Source organism: Balearica regulorum, chromosome 10 (assembly GCF_011004875.1).
Source record: "Balearica regulorum gibbericeps isolate bBalReg1 chromosome 10, bBalReg1.pri, whole genome shotgun sequence".
Classification (NCBI taxonomy): Eukaryota; Metazoa; Chordata; class Aves; order Gruiformes; family Gruidae; genus Balearica; species Balearica regulorum.
The window spans coordinates 11,812,365-11,825,942 of record NC_046193.1 but is presented as its reverse complement, the minus strand read 5'-3'; the positions used below and the strand labels follow the sequence as shown (position 1 = coordinate 11,825,942).

The window sequence follows — 13,578 nt, the reverse complement described above, 5'->3', positions numbered from 1 at the left end:
CCCGTACTGTTACTACATACGAACTCACACCAAAAAAACCCAAACGCCAGAACCCGCTTCCCACCTCTTGTAGTTTTACTGTGAACCTGAATAAAGGTGACTCGGAGGGCTCTCCCATGGGGAGGTGGCAAAGCTCGTCCAGCCAGACCTGATTTTAGCTGCAGAAGAGGCAGCGATGAGAACATGGACACAGGAATTCGCAGTGGGATCTCTCCCGTGATTCGAGTCCCGGCAGAAGGGACCCCTCGAGCCCAGAGGGAAATGCCCGAACGTTTGCCAAAATTTACCGTAGTTTGCCCCCTTGGCCGGGCCGTGGCCGTGGCCGTGGCCCCCTCCCGCTGCCTCATGCATATGCATGCCGCGGGGCGGGGCCCGCCGCCGAGCCTAGCCATTATTCAGGAGCTTTCGCGCGCTTTTGCTGACCACGTGGGTCTGTTTTCGCGCGGAATCCGGCTGGGCAGGAAGAGGCGGCAGCGATGGCGGTGAGCGGCCGGGGCCGGGGCGGCTGAGCGTTGCGGTGCGAGTTGGGGTGCCGCCCCCGCGGGGTGCAGAGCCGGGTTCCTCCCCGCCAGGGGCGTCTTGGCACTGCGGTGACGGTCGCGCGGGGTCCAGAGGGGATTTCGGGGAGGGGGGGTGAATGGGGGTGCGCTCGCCGGGGACACCCCAAATGCCGTGGGAAGTTTCCCACGTGCCCTGCACCGGAGAAGAGGACCGGGGCGGGATCGGACCCCTTCCCCCCCCCCCGCTCCGGCTGCTCTGGGCTCTGAGGACGGTTCCCCCCCGCCCCTGCTCCCCCACGCATTGCCGTTGTCATTTGCAAGGAGAGCTAATTATTTTAATATTTCCCCGCACCGGGAAAGAGGGCTCATCGCTGATCCATGGCCCCTTCTGACCGCCGCCCCCACTGCAGCGGCTCCTGGAAGCACTGCCTCCCCTCTCCCCCCCGCGGCCCGGTGCCGGGGAGGGGGGTGCCCCGGCCCCTCACCCTTTCCCTCTGCCCTCGCAGGACTCCTCCGAGTCGCAGGCGGCGGCCACCAGCCCCCTGCGCAGCTCACGGCGGGGCGATGCCTTCACGTCCAGCCCCGGCCGGGACCTGCCGCCCTTCGAGGATGAGTCCGAAGGGCTCCTGGGGACCGAGGGGTTCCCCGAAGAGGAAGAAGAAGGAGAAGAGCTCATCGGGGAAGGGATGGAAAGGTAAGGAAACCGGTGGGAGCCAGCTTCTGGAGGGGTTGTGTCAGGGGACAGGGTTTTGCTAACGGGATGTCAGTGCAGCCGGTGACATGGGGGACAAGGGGGCTCTCAGCCGTGGTGGCATCCCTCCGCTGTGCTGGTAGCTGAGGTGTGGGGGCTGAAGAGCCGCTGGACAGTGGAGAAGAGTCAGCGTATGGTGTCATTTGAGTCCTGGAAGAACTGAGCAAATTGCAAGCTGGGAGCAAAGTGCCATCATGATCCAGTGTGGGTAAACCAGGATCTCCCGGGATGCGGGATGTGCATCCAGCCCAGCTCCTTGCTCCTGCGGGTGTACATCTTCGTGTTTTGTCACTCAGCCAGGCCTGCCCGCGAGCTGGTGAACTTTACAACACGAAGGCTTGAGTGCTGGCATTTGTAACTGTGGTGCTGGACCCTTCTGCTGTGAAGTGCCTTCCTGCTCCACACGTTCAGTCTTGCTGCAGAACAACTTACAGAGCAGTAGCCAGAGAGGGGCTCCAGAAATGCCTTTTGGAGCCCGGCCTGATTCAGTGCAATGTGTGTGTGCTAGGGACTACCGCCCCATCCCCGAGCTGGATGTCTATGAAGCAGAGGGCCTGGCCTTGGACAGCGAAGATGTGGAGGAGCTGACCGCCAGCCAGCGGGAAGCCGCGGAGCGAGTAATGAGGCAGCGAGACCGAGAGCTGGAGCAGGGCATGGGCCGCATGAGGAGGGGGCTGCTTTACGGTAGGTGGAGATGAGCTGTACCAAGTGGGCTGCTGATCCCCGTGTGGCTGACTGTAACTCGGCCCTTTCTGGGGAGCTGGACTCTCACCCTCAGCGTAACAGGGAGGTCCCTGGAGCTCCAGTGTATTTGGGCTCTCAGTGAAATCCCTGGCTGTGGGCTTGGCTGGACTCCGCAGTGCATAATCCCTTTGATTTGGGCTTCCTAGGAGCTTGTTTGATGTGTTCTTCTGGTTACATGTTTGCTGCTGAAACAAAGTCAGGATCCTGGGCCTGTGTCAAGGGTTTGGGATTCTACTGAGCATATGCTGTGGAGTTTGTTGGTGTTCCTGTAGAGACTTCTGTGGGCTGGATGGGAGGGCTTTTGACGGACTTGGAAGCCCCTTTCTTGGCCTTCCTCCCTCAGTGCATTAATGGATGTTACTGTGTGCTGTTACATGCAAATCTTCTTATTCACCCCCATAAAGTCTTTAGCTACATTATGGAAGATGTGGGAGCCAGGCTAGAACTGGATTTAGGCTGGGCCTGGGATGATTCTTGGTTTGTATCCCAGGCTCTGGTATCTTTGCTTCCACAGCCTCTGCGATCCAACTGTGACTAGTCCAAAAAGTGGGAACGGGAATCCCAACTCTTTAACAATTTTTCCTCCCAACCCTTAGACAGTGACGATGAAGACGAAGACCGTCCTTCACGGAAGAGGCGGCTGGCAGAACGAGCTGCTGACGGCATGGAAGAGGAAGATGAAGACATGATTGAGAGTATTGAGAATCTGGAAGACATGAAAGGGCATTCGGTGAGGGAGTGGGTTTCCATGGCAGCTCCCCGGCTTGAGATCTACCACCGCTTCAAGAACTTCCTGAAGACCCATGTGGATGACCATGGGCACAATGTCTTCAAAGAGAGGATCAGTGACATGTGCAAAGGTAGGTCCGGGTGATGAAAGGCGCTCTTGTCTTTATGTGGGTCTCGGTATTTTGCAGTGATCCAGTCCATAGGTGGATTTTTTCTGCCTGCCCTGTTTTTCCCAGACATTGAGTCAGCACTTTAAGAAAACTCTGGTGCTGATGGAGATAAATGAATAATGGAAGCATGTCTACTATCTTCTTTGAATCTGGCTGACTAATTAGAAGGCCCCTGGTGTCTGCTACTCATTAATATTCATATCGTAGAAATGCTAGCAAAAGAATATGTGGGGCAGCAGACAGTGGTCTGCAAGCTTGCGACCTGAAAGAGACAATAATTGCTTGCTGTCTGTGCCTGTTACTTTCTCACACTGGAAACCGGATTATCCAGCAAGGGGACACAAACAGACCTTGTGACTTTGAAAACCATGTCAGTGTTGCAGCCTTGTTTTCTGGCTAGGCACTGCCAGAACAAGCAGTTGTTAAGGCTGTCATTGATAAATTTTAAAAGCCGAAATTGTCACATCTAGGAACAGCTCATGTAAGTGCAGTTGTTCGTATTTCTTCATTATATTGAGGCAGAACCTCCAGAAGCTTGAGTAGTGATCAGGGTTCAGGGTCAGTGTTACACAGGTAGGAAATAAAAATCATTTGTCTTGTCCCTTTCCAGGAACATAAGACACAGAAGGTTTTTGCCCGCCATTCGGCACAGTTCTCTCTCCTATTAACCTCTGGTTCTTGGAGGTCCATGGGAGAGTTTTATGTTGGGCTGAGGCTTTTGAGTCTCAGGAACACTGAGCCTGGGAGGTATCTGTGCTGAACTGTAGAGGAACAGTCACATGTTTGGTACTGATGAAGAATATGTCAGAGAAATAAATTAAAAAGAATTTTCCACCCATTTTCAAATTGTTGACATCTAAATATCTTTTCAGGGAAAGCACAGACGTCTGCAGCCTGCAGGATGCAGGCTTGTCTGTTCTGGCTATCTTTTGCAGACTCCTTGAGGAGTGAACAGGTTGAAAATACAATTGACTCCATCTTTTTCTTAAGAGAACAGAGAGAGTCTGGTGGTTAACTATGAGGATCTGGCAGCCCAGGAACATGTCCTTGCCTACTTTCTGCCTGAGGCCCCAGCAGAAATGCTGAAGATTTTTGATGAAGCAGCCAAGGAAGTGGTGTTGGCCATGTACCCCAAATATGATCGTATTGCTCAGGAGATCCATGTCCGCATCTCCCACCTCCCTCTGGTGGAAGAGTTGCGGTCGCTCAGGTAAGCAGCAGAATTACCAGCAGTGGCGTGGGGCGTGCAGCAGGCTTTGGGGTGCTCAGGAGATCTAGTCTGCAAGGTAAAGCTCTAGATAAGTCCAACAGGATGACTGAGCTTATTACAGGAAAGAAGTCAGATTAAGGATGAACTTCCAGTGTCCCCAAAGGTACATTGCGAGAAAACTCCTACTGACAGCAGTTTCTTGTTAGGCCTTTGGGAGCTGTGCCTTGTAGCAAGAATAGTTCTGTAGGGTGTTCTGCCTTCTGTGCCCTACAGGCATCCAGCATCTCTCTGTCTGTCCTCAGGCAACTGCACTTGAATCAGTTGATCCGGACCAGCGGAGTAGTGACGAGTTGCACAGGGGTCCTGCCTCAGCTCAGCATGGTCAAATACAACTGTAGCAAGTGCAGCTTCATCCTGGGACCCTTCTTCCAGTCCCAGAACCAGGAGGTGAAACCCGGTTCCTGTCCGGAGTGTCAGTCTCTTGGCCCCTTTGAAATCAACATGGAAGAGGTAAGAGATGTGCTTGCCTGGATGGGGCTGTCTGCTCATCCTGCCCAGGCTGCTACGCTGCCTGTTCCTCCCAGCCCTGCCTGGCCTCCCACCCTTTGAAGATGCTTGGTGCTGGGAGAGGGGTCTGAGAAGATAGGTCTTGTCTATTTGAGCTCTTGATCTGAATCTGCCCAATTTAGCTGCCAAAAGTCATTTACTGCTTCATTTTAAGTATTTGGGCTGAATCTTTTGCCACAGTCATCTCTATGGTACACAGTTACCTACCCATATTGTAGAAATGCAGACACAGGCTGTCCAACTCTCCTCCTTCCCAGGTTAGGTCAGTGTTTCTTGATCTGCCAACTAAGGAAAAGAGAGGACAGTAGCAGAATCATTGATGTGGAGCTTTTGATTTTCATTCTTTGCTTTGATATCTTTAACCATCACATGTGGAGCATCCTCCTCCCAGGAGTACAGTATTTGGGTGGACAAACACTGTGGTGGCTGAAACACAGTGGTGAGATGTGGCAAAGTGCTTTCCTGTCCCCATTGTTGTCTATCACACCCTGGAATTGCTCCTCACAACCTCCATCCTTTCATGCCCATAGTTTTCTAACCAAAATATAGTAAATCTTTGAATAGACCTTCTCTGGTGAGATGCCTTTGAAAAGCATTGGCTGTGCTGATGCCTGCCAGACTTGCCGGGTAACTTTTATTTTGTTGCTGCAGACAGTCTATCAGAACTATCAGCGCATCAAAATCCAGGAGAGCCCTGGGAAGGTCGCTGCCGGCAGGCTGCCCCGCTCCAAGGATGCCATTCTCCTCGCTGATCTGGTTGACAGCTGCAAGCCAGGGGATGAGATCGTGAGTACATTGTTGAACTCAAGTACGGGGTGAGCACAGAGCATTTTTAAACTCTGACAATGACATTGTGGGAACGTCTGTGGGGATGTGGGGAGGGATTGTCCCCAGATGCATTTGGGCAGCTACTTTTGAGACTGGTATCTTAAAATGGAAAAGGGGGTGGTTTTGTACTGCACAGGCACTGACATACCATCTCCCGGTTCCCAGGAGCTAACGGGGATCTACCACAACAACTACGATGGCTCCTTGAACACTGCCAACGGGTTCCCGGTGTTTGCAACCGTGATCCTGGCCAACCACATTGCCAAAAAGGACAACAAGCTGGCTATCGGAGAACTGACTGATGAAGATGTGAAAGTGATTGTGGGTCTGTCCAAGGATGAGCAAATTGGGGAGAAGGTGGGTCAGCCTCAGACATCCCTTCTTTTCCAGTTGATAGCTTGCCATCACCTGGCAGCTGGATCCGAAAGCGATGAAAGGTATCAGCTGGCTAAACCAGTTAAAGAAACTTTTAGAAATCCCAGTTCCCTCTGAGTAGTCTTCTGTAGCTCTCAGACAGCTGTTGATGAGAGTTACTTAGGGGGAAAGGAAATAAGAAACTTTCCTTGTACTTTTGAGGGTCAAATTTTCTGTTTCTCCCCTTCCTTCTCTGAGTCTTCCATATCACAACAAGGCTGGAAGACGGGTGAGAGGCACTCAGCCACTGCTTATATCTGATCATTGTTTTTTCCTCCCCATATCTTGACAGCAAACTGAGGGAACTGTTCTGAGGGACCAATGCTTGCATTTCCAGTCCTCTTGAGGAGATGTTATTACTTAGCTTAAGCTGTGGTAGAGATCTTGGCTTTGCTTCTCTGTGCATGCTAACACCTGAATCCAATACTTGAAAGAACAAAGCGCCTGGTTTGGTGCATGTTCCACCTCACTTGGGTCAGGCTTAAGCTCTGTAATATGGGGACTTCACTCTCTTGCCTTGGTCATGCTGGTTTTATATTGACTGCTGTTCCCAGTGGGTGGAGCAGCTTCAGTTGAGCCAGGACTGTTTTCAAGTCAGTAGTCTCCAGCATCAGGCTATTATCAGAATACCCTTGAGAAAATAAGCCAGTTGTTCATAATAATTGAGCATGATGACAATTCATGTGCAGTGTTACCCATCCAACTGCTATCATGTGCAGTAAGTCTCAGATCAAGGTCTCCAGCTTTGCAACAGCCGATAACAGCCACTGCGGTGTACTTCGTGTGCAACAGCAGTGTGGAGGTGGTAACAGCAGCTTCCAGCACCAGACTACACAATCTGTTATGCCCCAACAGCACCATTTTTGCGAAGCACCTTTAGGGGACTCTGGGTGGGTAATTACCTTTGAAAAAGCCCCCTCACCATGGATAATAAAAGACTTTTTGAAGGCAGCAGTATTGTCAGGGTAACTGTAGATAACAGCCCCTTGCTGATTTTCGTGCCAAATTCTGCCCAGATTGGGAAGTGGTATTCCCTGAACAACTCCTGGTTTTCCTTTCAGATTTTTGCCAGCATTGCCCCATCTATTTATGGGCATGAAGATATCAAGAGGGGTTTGGCTTTAGCTCTCTTTGGTGGAGAGCCCAAAAACCCAGGTGAGTGTCATTTGTGTCACTTATGTCCGCTTCACTCAGCAGAAGGCAAATGGATCCGGGTTTGTCTGTGGTGTTGCAATGAGAGTGGTTAGATTTGTCTGTGTGTCTTGGTGACAGATGAGGTAACAGACTGAGGGATGTCTGTGAGGGAAGTGGCTGCTTTTATCTCGCTGAAAACTCTGGTGTGACAGTGGAAATGCTAAGACTGAAAACAGCTCCTGCTGCAAACCTGGGCAGGTTTTTATCCCTCCTCCTTTAGGAGGTCGTGTTTGATGCCCCTTCAGAGGTTTGGCCTTTTGGTGTCCTGATTTGTTACCATCTCCTTCTTAGAAGGATGTGTTCAACAAGGTTAGAAATGCTGTCTTATACATGTGACCACCTCCGAAGCTGACTTTGGTTTTCCCTCAACTTCCCTGTGAAGTGTTTTCCCTGCCTAATCTTTGCCTTCCCTTCAGCTTTGTGGTGTTCAGGGCAGGGTTGCTATCAAGCCATGCGCTCAGCTGCCAACAGGTCTCTCCCATTACTGTTGTAGGAGGCAAACACAAAGTCCGTGGTGACATCAACGTGCTTCTGTGCGGAGACCCTGGTACTGCAAAATCACAGTTTCTTAAATACATAGAGAAGGCATCTAGCAGAGCAATCTTCACCACTGGCCAGGGTGCTTCTGCTGTGGGCCTCACAGCCTATGTCCAGAGGCACCCGGTCAGCAAGGAGTGGACTTTGGAGGCAGGAGCCCTCGTGCTGGCTGACAGAGGTGTCTGCCTGATCGATGAATTTGACAAGGTAAGGCCTAGCTTCATCTCTGTGAGAAGGATTAGCTGTGGAGGGACTGGCTGGAACCTCTGCGATGAGGAGATATTATAACTCGTGGTGCCATCTCCCAGCTGAATGACACCGCTGCAGTTTGCCCTTACTGGTCCACAGTGCAGTTTGCTACTTTTTCAGAGCATCAGGACCCGATTCCCCATGGTGTGCTGGGCGTTGGGTAAAGACATAGATTCAGTTTGTCATTCCTGCTTTCTCACAGATGAATGATCAAGATAGGACCAGCATCCACGAAGCCATGGAGCAGCAAAGCATTTCCATCTCCAAAGCGGGCATTGTCACGTCCTTGCAAGCCCGCTGCACCGTTATCGCTGCTGCCAATCCCATAGGTAAGTGCTGAGACCACAGGACCTCCAGCATGAGTCGTGCTGTCATGAGAACTGTGGCACAGCTTCCTCTCCCTCTGCCTGGTTTCTCCAGATCAAGCAAGTAGTAAAGTCTCTCTGTGCAGGAGGTCTATGATTGCTTCAAAGCTTCAGCCCTGGAGCCTGTGTTTGACTTTGAGCTTTGTCTCTATGATCTAGGTGGGCGCTATGACCCATCGTTAACCTTCTCGGAGAATGTAGACCTGACAGAGCCCATCATCTCTCGATTTGATATCCTGTGTGTGGTGAGAGACACAGTGGACCCTGTGCAGGTACAAGCTGTGCTATGAATCTGAGTGTGTGCTGGGCTTGTGATGCTGCTGTTGGGATGCTCAGCTGCAGTTGTCTACTGAGTTTTGCTCTCCAGTGAGTGTCTTCAGTGTCTGTTCATCCACTGCTCTCTTGTAGGATGAAATGCTTGCCCGGTTTGTTGTTGGCAGCCATGTCAAGCACCACCCAGGTAGCAAGGAGGTAGTGAATGGTGATGCCAATGAGGTCATTCTTCCCAACACATACGGCGTTGAACCCATTCCCCAGGAGATCCTGAGGAAATACATTATCTATGCCAAAGAGAAGGTCCACCCCAAACTCAACCAGATGGACCAGGACAAGGTGGCCCGGATGTACAGTGACCTCAGGAAAGAGTCTATGGTGAGAATACTGAGGAAGAGGGGGAAGAAGTGTGTATCTAGACTGCAAATCAGCCTGAGACTGCTCCAGCATATGTTGAGACATTCTAGCCGTTCCTGTCACAAAAGTCTGTGCCACTGTTTTGTGAGAGATGGGCGGATCGTGCAGTATCTGCTGAACAGATGATTCTTCATCTAAATGCAGAGTCTTGCCTGTTGGTGATCTGTGACCGATGGACTGGGCACACGTACTGGTGCCTGCCATGCCAAAGTCCTTATTGTCACCCAGTCTGGCAGGCCCACAGGAGCCGTTGCATTCGCTCAGACCCACATGCTCCTGGTGCGTTACAGGGAGCTGTTCTGTGGAGAAATGTTTTTCTCTTTTGTCCGTGGGATCTCTCGGGCTCGTTTCATGCTTTCAAAGTGGAAGAGGAATTTGTTGAGGTCAGAGGGAAATTTTTGGAGCTTGGGAAAACTATATCTTTTCTTTTTTAATTGGCTTTTTTTTTCTTTAACTCGTAAAAGTTGCTGGAGGAAACAGGATTGCTGTTCCTGGAAAGGCACTGAACAGTGGCAAAGAGGGACCCCGCGTAGCATCCCCTCAAGTGATGCGAGGGGGAGCCCGGAGCACTCTGTGCAGACGTGCCAGCAGGTGGCAGAGCCTTCTCAGCCTGAGAGTCCTCAGGGGTCCAGGAGCAGCTCCCTGCGCTGTGAAGTAGCTCCTGGGCCAGAAGCCACCTGTCTTGCCCCATGTCTTTTGTCTTTCACTAAGGAGTTACCTCCTCCTCTCTCCTCTTAGGCAACCGGCAGCATCCCCATCACAGTGCGTCACATTGAGTCCATGATCCGAATGGCCGAGGCTCACGCCCGCATGCACCTGCGGGACTATGTGGTGGAGGATGACGTCAACATGGCCATCCGGGTGATGCTGGAGAGCTTCATCGACACGCAGAAGTTCAGCGTCACGCGGAGCATGCGCAAGGTGGGCACCGGCTGAGCCGAGGGCTGTAGCTGCACCCCAGACCCTGTGGGTTCGACTGCAGCCGCCTCGCACTGCCCTGGCTGCGGGAGGAGACCCTTCAGGCTCCGCAGGCGTCTGTCCTGCAGAGTCAGGCCCTGAGCCCATGTCAGTGGAGTACTGCGAGTCTGAAGGCACTGCTACGTGACTCCCCTTCGTTAGTCTGTGATGGGGCAATGTTTTTGTTGGGGCTGAGAAGGAAGCGTGCCTCAAGCACTGCCGCATCTCTCTTCTTTTCCATGCCTTCCCTGATAATTTGGCTCAGGGCTCCCGCTGCTGCTGCTGCCAGGTGATCGAGCCCGAGCGGGCAGGCAGCTTTTTCACGTTTGTCCCAGGGCTCCTCAGGGGACAGTTCACCACAGGGCAGCGTTCGCTGTGGCATAGTGCGCAGCCTGCCCTTTTCTCCGAGTGGCAGGGGCTGGCTCCGAACAGCTCTTGGCTGGCCGTAGCCTGGCATTTATCCACTCCGAGTGTCTGCCCTCAGTCTGGACGACTCGTGGCCTCTCTCTTTGGCTGCTCACAGCCAGCCAAGTGTGAGCGTCTGCTGGGGAGGCATGGGACGGTCTCTACAGCTTCCCCAGGGCCGCTTCCCCCATGGGCAGCACACCTCCACAGCACTGCACTTCCAGCCCCCAAGAGGCTCCAGGGCCCCTCCAGAGATTTGTAATGGGTGTAAGAGCAGCTGGCAGAGGGGTGTCGTGGCTGTCACGGTGCTGTGTTTTAACTGCATGTGCAGGTGGCAGCTTGGCAAGGCTTGAAGTCCCTTAAGAGACACTAAGGGTGCAGGTGACAGCGTGTCATTGGGTTCCCCCTGTGCTCTGTGGGAGGAGGAGGTTGGTTGGTGTTGGGCACGGGAGGCCTGCAGCGCATCACTCCGGTTCCTGACCCTCTCGGCTCATCTCATCTTCCTCCCAGACCTTCTCCCGCTACCTTTCATTCAAGCGAGACAACAACGAGCTGCTGCTGTTCATCCTGAAGCAGCTGGTCGCAGAGCAGGTGATGTACCAGAGAAACCGCTATGGCGCCCAGCAAGACACCATAGAAGTCCCGGAGAAGGACCTGGTGGATAAGGTACAGTCTTATCGTAACCAGCCTTCTTGGGTTGGTTCCTGCTCTCTGCAGCCTCAGAACCAGAGGTGTTCTCAGACTTGTAATTTCCCTTTCTGAGTTATGATACCAGAAAAAGACTGGTGTTAATCAATTTAACCCAGAAGCAGGACTGTCTCATCTGTCTCTGCTCCACCCTTGTCTAGAAGTACCATATTCTTCCCCCCCTCCATTCTCATGCACCCCCATAAAGCTTTGGGGTTGGAGTGATAAATCCTGCAGTACAGCTGGTGCTTTGCAGATGAATGAGAACACAAGTTCCCTGGCACGTGCATTTGCAGAAGCAAAACCCAGAAATATCTCTGTATGAACTTTCTCAATCCCTCCTGAGGCCCACCCTTCTCCTCCTTAATGCATCCTCATCTTACTCCAGGGGCTGCGCTCCTGACTTGCCCTTTCTGTACAAAGTATTGACCTTGGCACTAAAGCAGTATTTGATTCCTGGGTTGCTGCTTTTCTGCTCCTTGCATCAAACGTGCAGAGTAACGATTTACAGAGCCACAGCTTGGTGCTGCCAGTGTGACCACCCCTAGTCAGAGGTCTCCTGCAAAACTGTCTCCCACTGGGTGAGCTGTTAGGGGCTTTTGGATAGTAGTTACATTCTAGCTCTAGTGGAAGTAAAAGGACGAGTTGAGAGCAGGCAGATGCTGAGCCAGCACCCTCTCTTTGCTCAGCTCAGCTCTGCCAATGCTCCTTCTTCCTGACCTGCAGTGTCCCCTGCTACTGCAGTTCTGATTCCTGCTGAGCAGAGCAAAGATTGCTGACTGTCAAATTTTATGTGGCCTCTGCTATGGAAAACCACATGGTTCTTATTTTTTTTTAAATAAACATTTACCTCTCCCCTCCCTCCTTCTCCCAGGCTCGGCAGATCAACATCCACAACCTCTCTGCCTTCTACGACAGTGAAGTGTTCAAGATGAACAGGTTCAGTCGGGATGTGAAGCGGAAGCTGATTGTCCAGCAGTTCTGAGGCTGGCAGCGGGGTCCGCCACGTACTCCTGTGAGATGTGACCTCCATCCTGCAGCCCTCCCAGGAACGCTACAGAGATCCAGAGGGACTAGGCTGCACATTCTCTTGCTTGCTTTGTGCCTTAGGGATTAAGGGAGCACTGAACTGCTGAAGACCTTGTAAATAAAACAGAGTTAAGTAGTTAGATGTCCAGCCAAGTCAGTTTAGTAACTTCGTTCACTGTTTTGCCTTGTAGCTAAGCACAACAGGGAGAGAATTGCTGGCCACATAGATGGCATGCTTGCTGTTTGTTTGTCGCTAGTTGTTACGGGCTCATCTGCAGGAGAGACTGAGTGGGAGCATTCAAAAAGCATTTGTCTGCCTTATCCATGCCCCTTGGATTGCAAGCACCCTCAGGGATTCTCTTTTCCCATCTCTGGCGACTGTGCAGCCTGCTGGGTGATAATTGAGACTGCTTTCAACTCTCCGTGAACCAGCCAGCCTCTCGGCTCCAGGCCTTTGCGCCCGACACTTGACATTTCCCCAGGTGCCCACGTGGGTTGACCCTGTGCTTGGTTTCTGCACGGAGAGGGGCATGGAGATGAGAACTGAACTGAAACATAACTGTTCCTAGTATTAGTGGTGATCTATGTGGGCAGTGAAAGCCCCTTCAGTACATGCCGGGGAGTGTCCAGGAGCCTTAGGGAAGGGGCTTCCCCTGCCTTACGGGGTGTTATCTCTGTGCAGCTCTCAGCTGATGTGACTCTATGGCTGGATCGAAGTGCTGGCACCTAAACTGAACATCTCTCACACTCGTTTGTTGAGGGTGAAGTACCCATGGTGCTGTTTTGGGGGTAGCAATGGAGGAGCCCTGAGCTGGAAGTGTTCAGAGAGGACAGGATGGGCTCAGTGTTCACATGCAATTTTCTTACTGTGTGCATTTTGAATATATTTGTTTTTCAATACTTTTGTGTTTCCTCCTCTTTTGGGAACTGCTGCAGCCACGGGGGGAAGGAAGAGCATAACTGAGCAACCTGGATGCTGGACCCGCTGCTCAGCAGTTTGTGGGGTTGGTTTGGGTACAAACACATCCTGCGTTTGCTCTTCAAGTTACTGGGAACTGCCAGTGCTTGTCTCAGCTATTGCACGTCCTCGCCACGGGTAGATACCAGGACATGGTTGTCCACAGGACAGTGTCATGAATGCTGCAGTTCCCATCCAGGGCCTGCCTGCAGTCACTCCTTCCCTGTCTTGCCTGCTTGTTGGAGCATGGATCCCTCTGCAGAACTCCTGTAAACGTTAGTATCACCTTGAGACTGTCCCGTCACAGTGTGTATCTCCCACCTCCCTTCCTTTGCCACTCCTGTCTTGGCTGCCACTTGGATTCCAGCCTGGGAGAAGCAGCAAACCTTCTCCAAGACGCAGCTGAGGTCTGTAGTGAATGTGCTTTGCCTGGCCAGGCTTACGGGACCGTAAGGCATCTCCAGCCTCCTGCCGCCTGTGCTCAAGAGAATTTGTGAGCTGGCCGCTGCAATTCTGCGCTGGCCAAGCAGACGTGTCCCTGGCTGTCGACACCGTGGGGTTTGTCATGGTGATGTGTGTGTGTCCTCTCAGCCT

The 13,578-nt window shown here is 52.2% G+C and overlaps 1 protein-coding gene across 1 annotated transcript; it reads left to right on the top strand.

Annotated features, from left to right (window-relative positions):
* Nucleotides 1–372: 372 nt before the first annotated feature.
* MCM2 (minichromosome maintenance complex component 2) lies at nt 373–12,926 on the top strand. Its single transcript, XM_075762115.1, has 16 exons — nt 373–482; nt 1,007–1,194; nt 1,760–1,939; nt 2,596–2,855; nt 3,885–4,104; nt 4,407–4,614; nt 5,323–5,457; nt 5,665–5,856; nt 6,975–7,068; nt 7,601–7,851; nt 8,096–8,222; nt 8,418–8,530; nt 8,667–8,909; nt 9,687–9,869; nt 10,821–10,976; nt 11,872–12,926. The coding sequence occupies exons 1-16, from the start codon at nt 477–479 to the stop codon at nt 11,980–11,982; spliced, it is 2,667 nt and encodes an 888-aa protein (XP_075618230.1). The 5' UTR covers nt 373–476; the 3' UTR covers nt 11,983–12,926.
* The last annotated feature ends 652 nt before the right edge of the window (nt 12,927–13,578 follow it).